General features: G+C 49.1%; 1 protein-coding gene across 3 annotated transcripts in view; it reads right to left on the reverse strand.

The window, feature by feature from the left end:
- XPO6 (exportin 6) overlaps positions 1 to 17,902 on the reverse strand; it is a 56,022-nt gene that overhangs the window by 27,793 nt on the left and 10,327 nt on the right. For all 3 annotated transcript variants that reach the window (XM_061992814.1, XM_061992813.1, XM_061992815.1), the window contains exons 2-6: positions 9,178 to 9,268; positions 7,870 to 7,982; positions 4,788 to 4,985; positions 2,064 to 2,223; positions 1,581 to 1,658 (exon numbers count right to left, since the gene is read on the reverse strand). In XM_061992814.1, the coding sequence (XP_061848798.1) occupies positions 1,581 to 1,658; positions 2,064 to 2,223; positions 4,788 to 4,985; positions 7,870 to 7,982; positions 9,178 to 9,268 (640 nt within the window). The remainder of the gene's footprint in view (positions 1 to 1,580; positions 1,659 to 2,063; positions 2,224 to 4,787; positions 4,986 to 7,869; positions 7,983 to 9,177; positions 9,269 to 17,902) is intronic.

The raw sequence follows: 17,902 nt of genomic DNA on the forward strand, positions 1-17,902 counted from the left end.
CTGCTTTGTAAAAATACCACATCATTCCTGGCCACTGAGGCAACAGCACAAGTCAGTGGTTTGTTTTACCATGGAGGACCCCAATCTCAGGCCCATCAAAGCTCTGAGGCTCTCACTGCCGGGGTGGTGATGCTGCTGCTCCTGCCCTCTCCAATCAGCACGTTCACTCTCGTCAAGTGATGCCACAAGTTCTGTTCTTCTCTGTTCATATTCTTGGAGGAGCTGCTTCTTTTTCAATCTTTTTTGCTGGCTACAGCAAAATCAACCCCCCCACCCCACCCCAAAGCCAAGGAAATATTTCATCCCACTTCAGTTTGTTTTGTATATGAAAGTCTCTTTAGCTCTCCTACAGGAAAGCAGCACTTGCAATTCTCTGTTCAATCTCCAGTGTGAAAGCTCTAACACTGTCCAAAACACTAACAAACTTATCACAGGCAGCAGCCCTAAGCTCACTAGGGCAATCTGCCCACAAGGAAGTGATCTGCAATGCTCAGTTAACTGTTTAAGGTCCCAAAGACAAGCTACACGAACACAACAGGGTTAACTCACAGAACACACTGTGCTGAGCACAACTCAGGATCAGTACAACCCTGGAGAAGGAATTACAGGATCCCCAAGCTGGGTACTGTGGAGGCACCTTCTCTGGAGACATTCCAACCCAGCTGGATGAGTTCCTGTGTGCCCTGCTCTAGGTGGTGCTGCTCTGGCAGGGGGGTTGCACTGGGTGAGCTTTCCAGGTCCCTTCCCACCCTTAACATTCTGTGTTACAGGTTTCCAGACCTCAATTCCTTCTTTATTCTTGTTAAAAGCTGACAGAGCCAAGATCAGCCAACACACTGATCTCACTGCATTATGGTATTTCTTGCTTCTGGGAAGACAAATGTGCTGGGCACAGCAGATCCACCACAATCTGCTGGACAATGCTTTGGGGGAGCAGAACATAACAACCATCCTTGTCATAGCAGGGCCAGGAGAAACCTGTGGTCACCTAGACCAGCATTATGCCTGGGTGAGCCTGGACATCCATCCCCTCTCCAGCATCAACAGGGGAAGTGAAATGTGCACAAAGTACAAAGACATAGAAACACAGTCTCTGTTTTGAAGGCAACTAAGAAACATGTATGTAAGTCAGCTCTCCCCAGGGGAGACTGGCAGGAATGTCTTGAGAAAGTTTGTGTTCTACCTACAAAGTCTTAGTCACCTTTTGTTTTCAGTTAGGGCTTCAGTTTTGCTCCACTCTGGCTTTTACCATGCTCACAGCTGAGATTTCTAGAGGAGAATGCCAACTGAATGACCTCAGCAGATTCTGCATTGACACTTTGGAAAGCTTTTTGCCATCAGAGGACAAGCAGCTTTATGAGCACTTTCCAATGAGGTGACATTCTCAGTGAGGCATCCCCTCAAGTGGGAACAGCTTCTTCATGGAAGGTTTGTCTTTCCAATGAGACATTTGTTAGCCTATGCAAAGCTCTAGGAAAGGGTTATCACAGGGGGTTAGGCAGTAAAGGAAGGAATATATGCCTAACATTGGGAGTTTAGGTAACCAGGAAACATCCTCTTGTAGCTTTAGCTCTACTTACCACTTTCTCCTGAAGTTGGGGACGGTGGTGGAGTGGCAGCAGTAACACTGTGTTTGTCCCAGATGCTCTCCAAAATACCTGGCCAAAGAGATACTTGTCAGGAGAGCTTGCTAAGAGGGCAGATTGCTCTGCCAAACCCACCAGAGGCTGCAAGAGAACTTTGGGAGAACATCTCTTCAGCGCTTGGACGGGGGATGCCGTCTTCTCTTAGCACAAAGAAATTACCAGGTGCTTAATACACACAGTCTCAATGTCTCCTCATGAAGAGGGAGACAGACACAGCTACACACCCACTGTGCTACACGAGGCTGCTCCAAATGGATGAGCCAAATGCCCAAGGGTAAGGCTGAGCGTTGGAGCTGCGGGAGCAGCCACTGCCTCACCCACACAACACTTCAGTGACCCCAAGTGCAAGCTCACCAGCATCACCAAGGTAGGGAAAGGGGCCATTAAACTGAGCAACGTGAGTGCAGTAACATGTACCTGTGAGGAGCCCAAGCACTGTTTGCACCTGGTCTAGGAGCAGCTTGCGTAGCTCTTCCTTCCGCGCCACGCTCAGGTCTTCCCGCGGACACGCCAGCTCTTCCGAAGTCGTTTTCAACATGATCAGTCCCAGAGGAGTGGTCACAGGAGACTGAATCAACTGGGAGGAAAACACACGAATGCAACACGTGAGGATAACACTGCAGTGCTCCCAGCTGACAAACAGGGGGTTGGTAACGCTGGCAGGAGTTTACAAACGCTTCAAGACGGAGGGAGCATCAGATCCCTGCACATGCAGCGCTGCACGTTGAGGGAAGAGAACTGCAAGCACCTGATTCCTTGAGACATGAATCTACCATGTTGTAACAGCTCAAGCACCATGGGAATCCTTGGGGCTTCAAGAGAGCTTTCATAATGCCACTGCACACATTCTCTGCTCCAGCATGTTTACCAGTAACAGTTTGTTCCTTCTGTTTGCTGCTTTGTGCCGACACCGGCACTTCTCAGAATTGCCTCAGCAGCAGCGCTTTCACCACGTCACAGGGCAGCCACTACAGGTCAGGAGCCTGCACCATCAGCCAAGCAATTCCCCACTTAAAAAATACCATTCTTTCCCATGCAAAGAGCTGCAACCCATATGGGATGGCACGGGGAGACAGCTACAGGCTATGACCTCTCCTTACCCCTGTATCCCATGGCCAACTGCAGATCACATTTACACAGTGACCCACCGTGCAGGAACAGGCCCAGGGAAGGCAAGGATTTTTTGTCTTTGTTAGCCACTGGGCTATCAGAGACACACTGAAGTGGGACAAAGTTTTATTTCCATCTGAAATTCAACACTGCCTTTCCTCTGATGACCTGGAACAATCAACACAGCTCCTGTGCCGCTCTCCCTGGGAGAAAAAGCCTAAAGCCAATCACAGTTACCACAAGTAATCCTTGAAGTCATAAACTCTGTAACACAGGCTGACCTTGGTCCTAATCTCCTGGAGCCAAACCAGAGACACGCTGAGCTAACACTGCTAAAGCCACACTGGTGAAATGTGGGCAAAAAGGCCCATCTAAAAGCTCTTAGGCTACATGCATTTAAGGCTTTCAGAAAGGAAGCGTGAGGACACGGGAGCAGACAGCTACAACAAACACACAACTCATCAGTAACTTGCAAAAGAGACTTAACATCTCTTCTCAGGGTATTTTCTGACAAACCCAGGAAGTTTGGCAACACCAAGCACTGGCACTTGAGCAGCATCAAGCAGATTTCATACCTCTGAAGAGTAACTACACAAAAAACAACTGGGTTTGCACAATGACAACACAACAGCCCAAGTGCCTTTACTTTTCCACCCCTGCAATGGCTCAGTAAGAATCTTGGAGACTAGAGCACTGGGATACAAGTTAATGGTAAAGAATCAGTTACTTCAAATTCCCTCTGAAGGAAGTTGAGAGACAACTCGTCTGCAGCTCTGAAGGCAAGTCATTCTGCTCCTGTGCTGCCACTCTTTGTCTGGTGGTCTTGAAGTTCAGTATTAGTGGTTCCCTTCCACTCCCTCTGAACGTTTTTGGAAGGCATGTGCTACAGAAATCAGTTTATGAGAACATTTCCCTCCGAAGCCAAGTACCCGAGGAAAGGCTTAAGGGAAAGACAGACAGCCCAAGTGAGCTCTGAAATCACATCCATAGTGCTAGAAAAGCAAGCAGAAGCTCAATAATTCCAACTGCAGGTCTAGGGGAAAGGAAACCCAAAGCTCCAAGTGCAGACAGTTATCTCAGAGTACCTGACAACAGAATTCAGAGCTCAGGAGAAAATTGCAGCGTGTCGCCCTACATGATTACAGAAGGCTGTCCAAAAAGATGACATCAGTCAGTAACAGACTCTGCATGGCAAGTTAGCATTGTACAAATGTTCCAATTAATACCAGATCCATTTGTCTTAAAAAAAACCACCCTGACACTCAGGGATTGTTTAAACAACTGCCTTGGGGCCTGTCTGCAGACACAGCTGCATCCAAACCATGGCATTATGTCAGCAGGGTAAGACTGTGCAGTACTTCAGTTTACACTCAGCTTCTTTAAGCAAATCATGAACAACTTTAAGAGAACTGGAAACAAAAGCACTCAAATTGAAGGAGAAGGTTTGCACTAGCCTAGTGAGGCTCCAGCAGCAGGGAGCTGTTAGGCTGGCTCAGGCTTCACTGGGAAAATGCTGACTTACAGCCAACATTCAAACTAATGGCACTGCCTCAGCCAAGATCCTCAAATACATAGTGCAGGCTTTCTGCAAGAGCCCTCAGTCACCCCAACAGCATTCCATTAGTGACTTTACACGATGAGGTGCCAAAGATTTTAGGGTATTAGATGAAAAACCTCCAACAGCCACGTTCAGAAACGTCCCTTTTGAGAAGCATCCAGGGATGCATCCAGAGTTTCACTGACTCTTTAACAACCCACAAGCCCTACATTTTCAACAACTACTCCTGAAAGGCTTAAAACTCAGAGTGCAGTTGATACCTGTTGAATAGCATTGTTCCTTTGCCAACGTTTCTTTCTAGTGTCAGAAGCTGACAGGTAGGAAGCTGAGGGCCAGCTGCACAATTAAGAAGGAAGAGGAATTGGAGCAACTTGGCTTTTTATACATTATTTAATCAAGGGAAGTAACCACTCAAGGAAAGAAAATAACCTGTCTCTGAATGAAACCAAGTGTTCCCTTTAGAAAGTTCTTACCTGCAAGATGTTAGTGAAGAAGTCATGGTAGAACATTGGCCAGTCTTGCCGGCCGATATCCACAATGACTTTGCAGAGCTTGTTCCTGATGAAGTAAGGCAGAGTTTTGTGGTGAGCCAGCAGGAGCTTGGGCAGGCAGCTGCGGATCTCCATCTTGTCCTGAGATGGGACCCCAAGCCACATCTTATTGATCAGGTTCTGGAAAAGAAACAGGCCTCCTGAATGAGCTCATCTCGATGTGCTTCGCTGAAGTTAGACAGCGAGACAGTGTGGACACCTAAGGCAGAGACAGAGCTGCTGCATCTTGTGCCCCAGGACAATGCACAGGCAGGGAAAAGGCTTTCCAATCTACCCAGGCCTCTCACTGAGCAAGCCTGGTCAGCTTAAAGCACCTATGTTTGATGCAGTTCAACCTTGTGCTGCTGTGGGGCAGACCTGTAGGTAACAAGCCGGTATTGGTAGGTTCAACAGAAGATGTCAGAGCTCTGACACAGGCTCGGTGGGTAAAGGGATGGAATTTAACTCAGCCAGTACCAACCCCAACATCTTTAACAACATGTAGAGGTTAGTCTCTGCAAACTAAGCCAGGCAGAACAAGAGCAGATGGACAGAGGGCAAACCCTGCACCACTTGGAATAAACATTGCTACTTAATCAGGTGACCAAAGATGGTGATGGCTCAGACTGCTGTGCAAAGCTCACTGAGCTGCTGTCTTACAAGTCACACAGCGTATAGGGATGAGCTCAAACAAAAGCCCCAAAATCCATCCCCACTACAAGTGTATCCCGTTTGGAGAAGCCCTCCAGTTCCACAAAAGATGGCTTTCAGTGCCCCAGCAGTTACTACCAGGATCCCCTGAAACACACCATCACTTGTATTAACTGACAAAACGTTGTGCTTTTACCTGCTCTGGGGTCAGGCAGAACTAGTTAGCGTGCCCATAAAGTATTTCCACTATCCTTTGGTTTTTAACCCTGGACACCTAGATATTGCCTTTTGACTAGGGAAATGCAGCCTTGTATAAAGCAGGGGAAAAAAAGAGAAGCAAGTTTTAGATGCCTGTGATGCCACCAGGGTCTCGTGAAGCTGAGCTGGAGCGCTGCCACCAGAGCGAGTGCCGTGCACTGACAGGGCACCACTTTAACAGAAAGCTTTCACTCCACTTAAAGCTGGACAAAAATCTATAAGAAGAGTTGCAAATTGCTTTTCTGCCACACTAAGATGCCATTTAGGGGCTCTGGAGCATTAGGAGCTGAGCCTCTCAGGATAACTTACAGAGCTGGCCTGCTTCTGAGGCAAGGTCTGTACCCATCTGCAGGGATGTAGCTCGGAGGAGCCCAAAGCAGGAGATGCTCAGAGGGGTTTGTTGCAGAAAATGGAAGATGATTTATAGCCAAAGCAAATCCATTTCACGGTACAGATGTACTGTACAGAGGCACCAGTCCACAGCACAGAGGTACAGAGGTATATCTATACATAATCAGTCTCTAAGAGGCTGCTTGTGGGTTTCTTCCAGCAAAGATCCAGAAGTGTTGCTTTCAAACAGCTGTGACAATTCCTCAATGCAAATCCAGAATAAGAGTTCCAGAAGCCCCAGTAAGACTAGAAGATGCTTTAGCTTTAATATTCATATCCTAATGCCCACTGAGTTTTGTCCTACTCATCTGACCTGAAAGAGGCAGCTTCCTCCACTTGAGAAACGCTTTGGGGAAGATCAGGAAGGGGGCCACAAGGATTCTATACCAAATCCGCTTTCAAGTCCTACAGCATTCTTGGGAAGTCTGGGGAATGGTCCTTGTGTTTATACACCCCCTTTTGCTGACATGCAGTACTGAGGGACAGCTGGAGGCTGCTGAAGCTGCAGTCCATGGCAACGACCAGTCCAACGTGTAGCACCACAGCAATTAACTTGGGAAATTTCAGCTCCTCCACAGAGGGATCCCAGTCTCCCAGCTGAGCTGTGCACTTTACACTTGGACACTCATTTCTTTATTCTGCTTAGCTCTGGGCACAATTATGTCTTCAGTACTATTTCTTCCCCCCACCCCAAGAAGCAGAGGCTCAGTAATCAAACACTTTTTCTTCATCATGAGATGTGGCTTAATTATTGCAGGCTGCTGCTGTGTGGCACCTAAACCCAAAGCAGGGAACAATGCCCTGCCATTTGTCACCATTGCTCCTTTTTGAGAGGAGTGCAAACCAGATACTGTTTGCAGATAGAGTCCAGACTCCTTATGCAACCCCAGATAAATACAGAAAAGACTGCAAGTGAAGGAGTCAACAACACAGAGAATCTGTCAGAAACAACACAACTTTTAAGAACAGAGTTGCGTGCTAGATGTAAAAAGTGGCCCACTGCAAAGGATGGAAGGCCCATTTGATTTAGGAGCACAGCTCAGACTGCCAACCCAGCCAAGATAACAATGCAGAGGCCACAACCAGAGGAGGGTGAGGTGTGACATTGACCAAGGCCTGCAATATCATTAGAGAAGGACACTGCATTGGCCACTGAGAAATCATTTGACGAGACAGTGCTGTTCACTGAACACTTTTGCTCCTCTCAGCAGATACACAAATCAATATTTAAGCTTTGTTGGTTTATAAATAGGTAAGGAGAGGAATGTGGTCTTCTAAAAGGCCTCACTTGTACAAGCAGCACATAAGCTTGCAGATGTATTTCAAAAGCATCAACCACAAGTACAAGATATCAGAAAAGCAAAAGCAACTGTGTCTCCTGTCAGCATGAAAGCTTGCAGCAGCTGCTGTCAGGTCATCATGCACACATTTCCCACCATAAAAACCCCCTTAAAAGCACTGAGCAGAAAACCCAAGCAGGCTCTGCAGCTGTAGGTCATTTGTACTTGGGAGATGCCAGGAAATTAACTCCTCAATTTGTGTACAAAGATTCCTGTTCTCCTACTCTTAGGCTGCCATTAAGCAGCCTCTCTAGGAGAGAGCAATAAAAGCACCTTTATCACTTTACTTACTGGGACTGGCATTTCAGACAAACACTTCCAAACCCAATCGATTGCCCCATAAAACTGCACCAGGAAGAAGATGCACTAAGCAGGCAACATCTTACCTCAAACACTGTCAAACTGTACATCATCACATAGTCATTCCTTGTACTTGACAGGAAGTAGAGGCAGAACCTCCAGGCTCCTATCTGCTGGGCAAAGTTATTTAAAAGCTCCTCTGAAAAGGAAACATCAAGTATTAAAAAGTGACAGTAAAATTAAGCTGCAAATGAAGGAATAACAAGGTACACTGACAGCACAATGTTTCACTGAACGACTCAAACCACCTGGAGCAGAGGAAAACACCCTCAAACCACACTCCAAGCTATGACAGGCAACCTAACAAGAGGCTTTCATAAAAACAAAACAGGTTTTGGCATTTTAGAACACAAGATTTGACATAAATACTACACCAGTAGTAAATGACCCCCAAAATTGTATTCCCATCCTATCTATAAAAGCCTCATGCTGGGACACCAGGTCACTGGGAAAGACCTGGAGTAAGGCAGATGACACACTGCACATCTTTGCTTTAATGCAACTGCTCCAAGAGCCACTGACTTTATTGCAGGTCAGTATGTCAAAAACCTCTCCCAACACTCAGGTATTTGGTCATCTTACATCAAGTGATTATGCACCAAACATGGCAAAGGCTGCAAGGGCTGTTTTACAGGCTAATTTGAGCTTTAACCACTTGGTTTCTCTCCAAACTTGCCTGGTTTCTTATTCTTCCTTTCACCAGATGTCAGGGAGGAGTTCTGCTGCTGATTGTACCTTTGCACTGAAGTTAGGGATGGCAGAAGTTTGACAATAAAAGCCAACTGCCTCTTTGCAGCCATTAGCCACCGATGCAAGAAGCTAATCCAGAACACCTATAAGATCTCTGCTGGTTTTCATGACATATTTAATAACACCAGACAAAATGAAACCTCAGTGGTTACTACTTACCCTTTCATATTAACTAGCACAGTCTTCTGCTTTCCCTTGTTAACAGGGAAAGAACAAAGTCCATGCTCCACCTCTAGACCCAAGGCAGAGGTTTTCCAGGACGTCCAGTTCCACAATGTACAGGCAGAAACAGACACAATACTCCTACCCTAACCAACTTACTATCCTTCATAAAAAAGCTCCATGTCTGTGCTCACAGGGGCAGACAGTCACCAACACATTCACTACCTACAGGACTTGCCACGGATCTCCAAAACCCACACCACGTGAGCCTTTACTTCAAGTTCACCCACAAGCAGGAGAGGCCAGATGCCAGTTTGGTATCAGAGAGCACTCATGTGGCACAATTGTTTAAGCCCCCTGTGCTGAGGTGTGCAGTCAGCAGAGGGCAGAGGGGCCCATCCTCAGCAGCCCGGTGAACTCACCTATCTCGCGTTTGCGCTCGTTCGTTGTGCAATTGTGGAAAAACTCCGTCATGAGACTCTCCAAAGCCCGTAACGAGGCCTCCTCAGATGCCTGGCAACGACACAGAAAGGAGGCAGTTAAAGCTCACTTCCCTTCCCACGTGCACTCAGGAGGGTCAGTTCCATTCATGCCACAGATGCACCCAAAACCCAACAAGAGCACAAGGCCCAGGTGGAAGACAAAACAGGCTGGAGGCTCCTTCTCTGCAGACATTCCAACCCAGCTGGATGAGTCCCTGTGTGCCCTGCTCTAGGTGCTGCTGCTCTGCCTGGGGGGTTGCACTGGCTGAGCTTCCCAGGTCCCCTCCAGCCCTTGAGACTCTGTGATGCTGTGGTGTCAAATAGCAGCAAGATCTGTGCACAGCAAAGGAAAGCTTTGGACACTAAGGACCACTGGCCTGGCTACACTGACCAACAAAACCAATCACCTTTTATTTGGTGGCATTTAGTAGCTTTAAGCCAGCTCATTATTGTCAAACAACTCTCACAAAGACAGCAAGCTCACGTGGAGACACTTTCAGATGCCTGGAGCTAACAGAAGCAGCGATAGCACAGGGAGCATGAACTCTGAGCACTCCTCAGACCTCTTCCTCTCTTTGCCTCGGTGCCACGCTGCCACCTCCACACCAAAGGTGCTTGGGAAGCAGCAGCTGGAAAGACTGATGGACTTCCAGCACTTTGGAAAGCAAGAAACAAGCATTCAGCCATCTAATTGAGTTACACTAACCCCTCATCCCTAAACTCAGCCTTTGTTGCTGGTCAGTGGCAGCTCAGTGTTCATAAATGCTAACAAAACGCCCAGCATTAGCACACAGCTGCTGGGAGGCCACTACAGCTTTGCACCTCTGTGAGGGGAGATGGCATGATTTTATGGTAGTCAGCAGCCCCCCAGCAAGCTTTGCCACACTTCCCTGGCTGCCTACACCTGCTGATGGACAGCCTTAGCTAACACCACTGCTACAGCACAGAGCACCCCATTACTCATTCCCCTCACGTTTTCAACATGTGCTATCAGTAATAAAGGCATCAAGACTCGAGCTTCAACCTTCCTCTGCACAGAAACAGAGTAAAACCACTAAAGAAAACAAACATCTGCCTCAAATGAAGAGAAACACGATGAACAGGTGAGACAACTTGTAGAAACACTACAGGCTTCTGCTAGCTCCCATTTCCACCTGCAGCAGCTTCCCCAAGGACCACCACAGGGCCCAGGACCAGGATGCCCTCTTCAAACAGCCTGGGGTTGGATTAAGCCCCTGGGAGAACCAACAGCTCAACTCCACAGCATGAGATGACAAAGTTGGCTCTGCTGTCAGAGCAGGGCAGGGATGCTCTGTAGGACACCCTGCACTTTCAGCCACTTCACAAAGGAAGGCTGAGTTTCATCCTGCTGTCCTCCACTCCCTCCTTTCCTTTCTTTCCCTTTAAAATATCTGCTCTAGAAAGCAAGGACTGTTTTAGCAACAAGCTTTGTTAGTGGGAAATTGGCTTAAAATAACCTACAATCAAATCAAAGCCACTTGGGCAGCTTGAGCAAGACCCAGCACCTTTCATCACCTTTTTCATGCATTTATACACAGTCTCTGCAAACAGTCCCTTGCACTGTGAACTTCTCCCTTCAGCCACCCAGCAGTTTCCTCCTGCTGCCAGTCACCATTTCCCAGATAACAGCAATACACTGGGCAAAGGCCTCACTTGGAGAGCAATGTTTGATGGAGTGGAGTCCTCAGTGACAGCAGGATAATGCCACAGTGCCATTTCTGGGCATTTCTTCCTGGGATATTGCACACTGTTCCTCCCACCTAGACCCAGTCACACATGTTCCATGTTTCCATAAATCCCTGCAGTTCCTTCTCTGCAGGAGTAAGTCTCACCAGCAGCTTCCCATGCCAAACCCACCACCTGCCAAGATGAAGGAGTGTTACCTCTTCACATAACAATGGCAGGGCTCAACTGCTTCACAGAATCATTTGCGTTGTTAAAGCCCTTGGAGCTGCTGCAGTCCCAGCCCTGCCCTCACCCTGCCCAGCCCAGCACTGACCCACAGCCCTCAGCACCTCAGCTCCACACCTTTGGGATCCCTCCAGGGCTGGGCACTGCCCCAGCTCCCTGGGCAGCCTGGCACAGGGGCTGACACCCTTCTCAGGGACACAGTTGTGCCTCAGCTCCAGCCTCAGCCTCCCCTGGGGCAGCTGCAGCCCATTGCCTCTGGTCCTGTCATTGCTGCCTGGGGAGCAGAGCCCGACCCCCAGCTCCCTGCAGCCTCCTCCTGTGAGTTTCAGACAGTCAATTCAATTCTCCTTCTGGAGGAGCAGTTAAGTCAATTCCCCCCCCCCTCCAAGATTTCAGATTTGTTTCCTATTTTGGGAGATAAATTGCAGACCTCTCCAATCATGTCACTTTACATATCCTCCAGTGACTTCAACAGCTCAGTGCCAGGGCAGCTGGAAGACAGCAGAGCCCACTCCTAGGAAGATGCTCCATCTTTCATATAAAAGTGCCACCATCACAACATTCCACACACCGAAACAAAAACTAAAGCAGGGTGCACAGCTCAAGCATTTCATGTAAAAGGCAGAAGCTGGCCAGAATCCAAGGGCAACTTGGTCTGAAAGCAACAGCATGACTTCCTATTTGACTTCTCCCAGCTGTCGGGGAGGTTTGGACAAAGAAAGGTGGAGCAGCACAAACTGTCTGAAGGAATGAAAAGCCAGCCCAGGACAGGCTCTGCAAACAGGAGTCACCCAGGACTGCCCTTGGGTGCTACCTGATGGCCAAGTGCACTCCCTTCGAGCTCCTGGGAGGGCTTAAGAACAGGTAGAGAGCAGCGTCCTGCATCTGCTGATGCCTTTGTGTATTCCTTGAGTCAACTGTTCTTGGAGCATGTGGTTATCACCCACCTTTTAAACATGGGCTCTGGTAACTAGGTCACTGAGATAAAAGAGGACACATGGTGTTGGAGAGCTGCAGAGGAAATTCACTGCACTTATATCCACACACCACCAGAAAGTAGATTATCTAGTGAGGCTGCAATACCAGGAGAGCTGTTTGTAGGCCCTGCAGCTCTAGCTCTCTGCTAGGTCATGGAATCACACAATTGATTAGGTGGAAAAAAGCCTTTAAGATTCAGTCTAAATGTTACCATGGCACTGCCCAGCCCAGCACTGACCCACAGCCCTCAGCACCTCAGCCCCACGCCTTTGGGATCCCTCCAGGGCTGGGCACTCCCCCAGCTCCCTGGGCAGCCTGGCACAGGGGCTCACACCCCTCTCAGGGAAACAGTTGTGCCTCAGCTCCAGCCTCAGCCTCCCCTGGGGCAGCTGCAGCCCATTGCCTCTTGTCCTGTCATTGCTGCCTGGGGAGCAGAGCCCGACCCCCAGCTCCCTGCAGCCTCCTGTCAGGGAGTGTCAGAGAGTGCTGCTGGCTGCCCTCAGCCTCCTCCAGGCTCAGCACCCCCATTCCCTCAGCCCCTCCCCAGCACCCCTGTGCTCCAGCCCCTTCCCCAGCTCTGTGCCCGGCTCTGGCCACGCTGCAGCCCCTCAGTGTCCCTGTGGCAGTGAGTGAGGGGCCCAGCACTGAGCACAGCCCTGGAGCTGCAGCCTCCCCAGAGCCCAGCACAGGGGACAATCCCTGCCCTGCTCCTGTTGCAAACACCTCTGGTACTTCCATCTGCACCTATTATTGCTCATGTTAACATGCAGGTTATTTTTTCCCAGGGCTTGGTGTTTACTCTGCACTGAGGAAGGGAACAGGGAAGTATGAGCAGGGTTTATGAAGAGGGATGCAGATGAAGCAATGCATGTACTGCAATTGCCTCAGCCCTGTGCAGTCAGGACAAGACCAAAGCCCACAGAAGCCAGAACCTGCAGCACTCGCTTCTCTTTGTCTGGGCTGAAATTGAGCCATTTGGATCATATACAACTTTCATTTTTAAATGTTTCCAAGGAAAGTCATGAAGTCTGGGTCATCATTAGTGGAATTTACTACAGAGTTCCTGGGCAAGGGCTGGCAGTCTGCCTCACCTTCATGAGCCACTACTAAATACTGCAGGATCAAACCAGAGATACTTCCCATTCACTTAAAGCTGTAAAAGTGACCCCTCCACCCCAAAGAGTCTCAGGCTATTCAGGGCTGGATCAAACCATCAGGAAATGCTCTTTGCTCTCTTCTGCCAGCCATTTAAGACAAAAAACTCACTCAGTGCTCAAAGAGATGTGTCATAGAATCACAGACTGGTTTCAGCTGGCAGAGCCCTTTCAGCCCATGGGGTGCAGCCTCTGTCCCAGCCCCATCACCCACCAGCCCATTGCCCTCAGTGCAACACCCACCCAGCTCTGAAACCCCTCCAGGGATGGTGCCTCCATCCCCTCCCTGGGCAGCTGTTCCAATGCCTGACAGCCCTGGCACCAAACAAACTCCTCCTCAGACCCAGCCTGAACCGCCCCTGCTGCAACTTGGGTCCGTTTCCTCTTGTTCAGTTGCTTGTTACTAGAGAACAGACCCACCCCACCTGGCTGCAGCTGCCTTTCAGGTAGTTGTAGGGAGTGAGATCTCCCCTGAGCCTTTTCTCGAGGCTCCACAGCCCCAGATCCCTCAGCCCTTCCTCACATGAGATGCTCCAAACCCTTTCCATTGTCAGATGCATGAGCCATTAACTCATCTCTGCTGATGAACCCCAACAGCTGCTTAAGTACTGCATTTGAGGCCATTCAGAACCCAGCTGATTGTACCTCAGTAGGGTCTGGAGAAGCAAAATCTTTGTAGCTTGCTGCTTTAAGCAGGGCTCCATGAGAAGCTTAGCCTGTAGCCTATGACTAAAGCATTCGGGAAGCACGAGTTACTCATCCAGCTCTGCTGAGTAACAGAGGAATGATTTCTGGATTGCAATTTAGACACTGCACATACACTTCAACAGAAGATACACCACTGATGTTAGCTTGCTTATAAGCAAAGACAACCCTGCTCCCTGTTAGGAAAGCACCTGATCCTTCTGGAACAAAGTGCTTTGTAAAGCCATTTCCATTTTCTCCAGAAGCGCTTCCATTTAGAGCTCATTTCCCATCTTCTTCATTTCACATGCTCTAAAGCTATTGTTTCTTTTAGAGAAAAGCTTTTCTCTAATGCTTTGCCATAAAAACACAAGCTGTTCCCCTCTTAATGTTTGCTGTTAACAGCCTGGGAAAGCATCGATCACACACACGACGCTCTAAGCACAGCGACTCTTCTGATGATGACTGCAAGAACAGGGTTCTAGCTGGTGATTTTTTTCCTAATGTGCTTGGAAATGGACATCACTCCAAGACCAAAACTGAGGTAATCCCTCTACACAGCTGCTTTTATTTTTAGTAAGACGTTGATTGCAGCTGCAGTGTTCCGAAGGTGACTGCAAGTGTCCTTCAGGCAGCGCTGGAACGCCTTCCTCGGGGGTGGAAGAATGCATTTTGCACCACTCAAACTGAACCTCCTTCAGCAGCAGGCAGGCAAAAACACCCTTGCAGCTCTGAAACTCAGAAGCCCTCACTCACAGCAGATCTAAGCACCCCCTGCAACGTCTCTACTCGTTAATCAAGCGGCCTGGATCTCTCTCGGTTAGGGAGCTGTTATTCATCACCCCTCCGCACCCCATCGTGGTTTTAATCCAGACACCCACTCTTGTTCCATCCCTCCTTCAATACCTGCACTGCTGAAACACTTGCCACACTCAACCTAACACCCACCAGCCCATAAAGCCTCTCTACACCACATACTAATAGCTGATGGAGGCCTCTTTTCCAGCACAGCCCTGCCCTCCTGTTTTTGAGCCTGCTTTTGCATCCCCTTCCATGCCTCCTGCCATCACCAGGGTGAGACACAGCCCAGCACAATCCAGCCTCCTCCTGCTTATCAAGGTTTGCATCTCATCACATCCTACCCAGCTTTGCTAAAACAAATATCAGCTACATCTACCAGCTCATCCTCATAATGGGCAACTCTTCCAGGGCAGGAGGGATGGCAGGAGGGCAGGCGAGGTAAAACCACATAGTTCAAAGCCTTCTGAGCAGGAACTGCTACAATGCCACCAACAAGGCATTGGATGGGGTTGAGACACAGCAACAACCATGCACAAGCCACAGTGGCAGCTGCTAGTATGAAATATCACACTGTCCCAGCCTCTTCTACCTTGGAGCCTTCTGCTTCCAATTGCGTGCAGCTACGTACTGGGGCAGACAGAAACCAACACACCTCAGCTGCTGGGTTTCATTCTGCTATTATGTTTTGTATTGTTGCAGGTAATTTTTAAGGAAACTCAGCCTGGACTGATTTAATAACAGGCATACCTAACATGAACCTGTCCCAAGGTAGTGGTTTACTCAGTGAAGAATCACTAGGGTGTCTTCCAGAGCCCCTCCCTGCCTGAGCCCTGGCGTGATGATGAACACACAAATTAGTAATTACACCCTCAGAAAGATTGTGGGTCATTTCAAGTCTGCTTGTGTGAGTCACAAAAGCCTTCCTTTTCTGCAGCTATCAGCAAAACACAGATATTACCCTCACTTCAGTGAAGCCCTGGATCAGCCTCGGGTCACTCCATGCAGTGAAGTTCACAGAAGTGCAGCATTATTTATAGCAACAGAAGCTCAATTGTGAGGTGTTTTTAAAAAGCAACCAACACATCCTCTAGAAAGGATGGCTGCATGAGCACAGAATCACTGAATGCTAAGGGCTGGAGGGGACTTGGAAAGCTCAGCCAGTGCAGCCCCCTGCCAGAGCAGCACCACCCAGAGCAGGGCACACAGGGACTCATCCAGCTGGGTTGGGATGTCTCCAGAGAAGGAGCCTCCACAGCCCATCTGGGCAGCCCCTGCCAGGGCTCCCTCACCTCAACAGGGAACAACTTTGTCCTGGTGTTGCTTTGGAACCTCTTGTGTTCCAGCTTGTTGCCCCTTGTCCTGTCATTGTCCATCCCTGAGCACAGCCTGGCTCCAGCCTCCTCACACCCACCCTTGATGGATCTGGAACATGACTGAGCTCACCCCTCAGGCTCCTCCAAGCTGCAGAGCCCCAGCTCCCTCAGCCTTTCATCACAAGGCAGATGCTCCACTCCAGCATCTCTGTGGCCCTGCACTGAGCTCTCTCCAGCAGCTCCCTGTCCCTCTGCAACTGAGGGACCCAGAACTGGACACAATACTCCAGATGCAGCCTCATGAGGCAGAGGGATACCAAGAGGCAGAGCTGTGCAGCTCAATGCTACATTTAATCATTTCCAACTAATACTTTGGCAGCCTGAGGTTTCCCACTGATCACAGGGTCCTGATCCCAGGCTGAATTAGGAAGCAGCACACAGGCCCTGCCACACACAGGCTCCCCAGCAGCACACTGCTGATGCTATCTAGACACAGCTCAGCCTTTATTCTGTTTCCTTGTTGCATTTCAGATGTTTCCGTGGTTTAATGAACCGAAACCAGAGCTGGCTTCACTCTGTGCTGTGAGAACAGCTCAGGCTCCTGGGGCCATGTCGAGAGATGTCCCATCTGCACACCACAAGCCATGGGCCTGGGTCACTCACTGCAAGGGCCACACCTCGGGCAGCTCGCTAACATTTTGCACACTCATTTCTGTTGTACCACAACCTAAGTAAACAGTGTCCTATAGAAGCTGTGAATTACAATCACAGAATGGTTTCAGCTGGCAGAGCCCTTTGAGCTCATGGAGTGCAGCCTCTGTCTCAGCCCCATCACCCACCAGCCCATTGCCCTCAGTGCAACACCCACCCAGCTCTGAAACCCCTCCAAGGATGGTGCCTCCAGCCCCTCCCTGGGCAGCTGTTCCAATGCCTGACAGCCCTGGCACCAAACAAACTCCTCCTCAGACCCAGCCTGAACCTCCCCTGCTGCAACTTGAGGCTGTTTCCTCTTGTTCTATTACTCTTCCACGATTCTGTGGTGAAGGCACTGCACTCCTCTCCATCTCCCTGCTGCAAAGAAGGTGACACCTAGCAGCAGAGCTGCTCAAGGCCCTCCTGTCTGTACAACTCACCACTTTAGAAACCCCAGACAGCACAACAATCAATGTATTTTACTTAAACATCAGCCAAGGGCAAAAAACGACCACAGGCTGAGCACTACTATGTGGAACAGGCTCTGGAGAGCCAGCTGTGATAATCTGATTTCTCCAACAAGATAAAGAGATCATCTTCCCTGTAAACACTCTCTGCTACACCAGTAATCAGGCACCTTCCCCAACACCTAAGGGATCTTATTTCTTAAACCTCCTCATACAGGTAGGTTCAGTTAACCAGGCTTCCAGTTTTAAAGCTGAGCTTCGACTTAACAGGCTCAGACATGCCATTCTTTCTAAACAGCTAACTCTTAATTGCCATCAGCAGGTCTGGGAGCCAGCATGCCCTCCACCAAGCATTTGGCACTCACGTTGCTGTTTACAGAAGATGCTCTTTACATGGAAACCCAGCAAGCAGGGAGCTCTAGAAGTCAACACCTAGAAATTCTCTTAGAAACACACCAAAGGATTAAATAACCACAGCAAGCTGGCATAAGCAAAGTAAGATTTGGCCATAGCCCCATTAGAAGTCAGGCTGTTGCTGGAGACAGGCACAAAGAGCAGCACATAGGCCCTGCAGCCCAGGGAAGGAGAGCTGGTCATGTGCCACTGACATGCCAATTGATTTATTGTGGCTTAGCTGCTGGAA

Source organism: Colius striatus, chromosome 3 (genome assembly GCF_028858725.1).
Source record: "Colius striatus isolate bColStr4 chromosome 3, bColStr4.1.hap1, whole genome shotgun sequence".
NCBI lineage: Eukaryota > Metazoa > Chordata > Aves > Coliiformes > Coliidae > Colius > Colius striatus.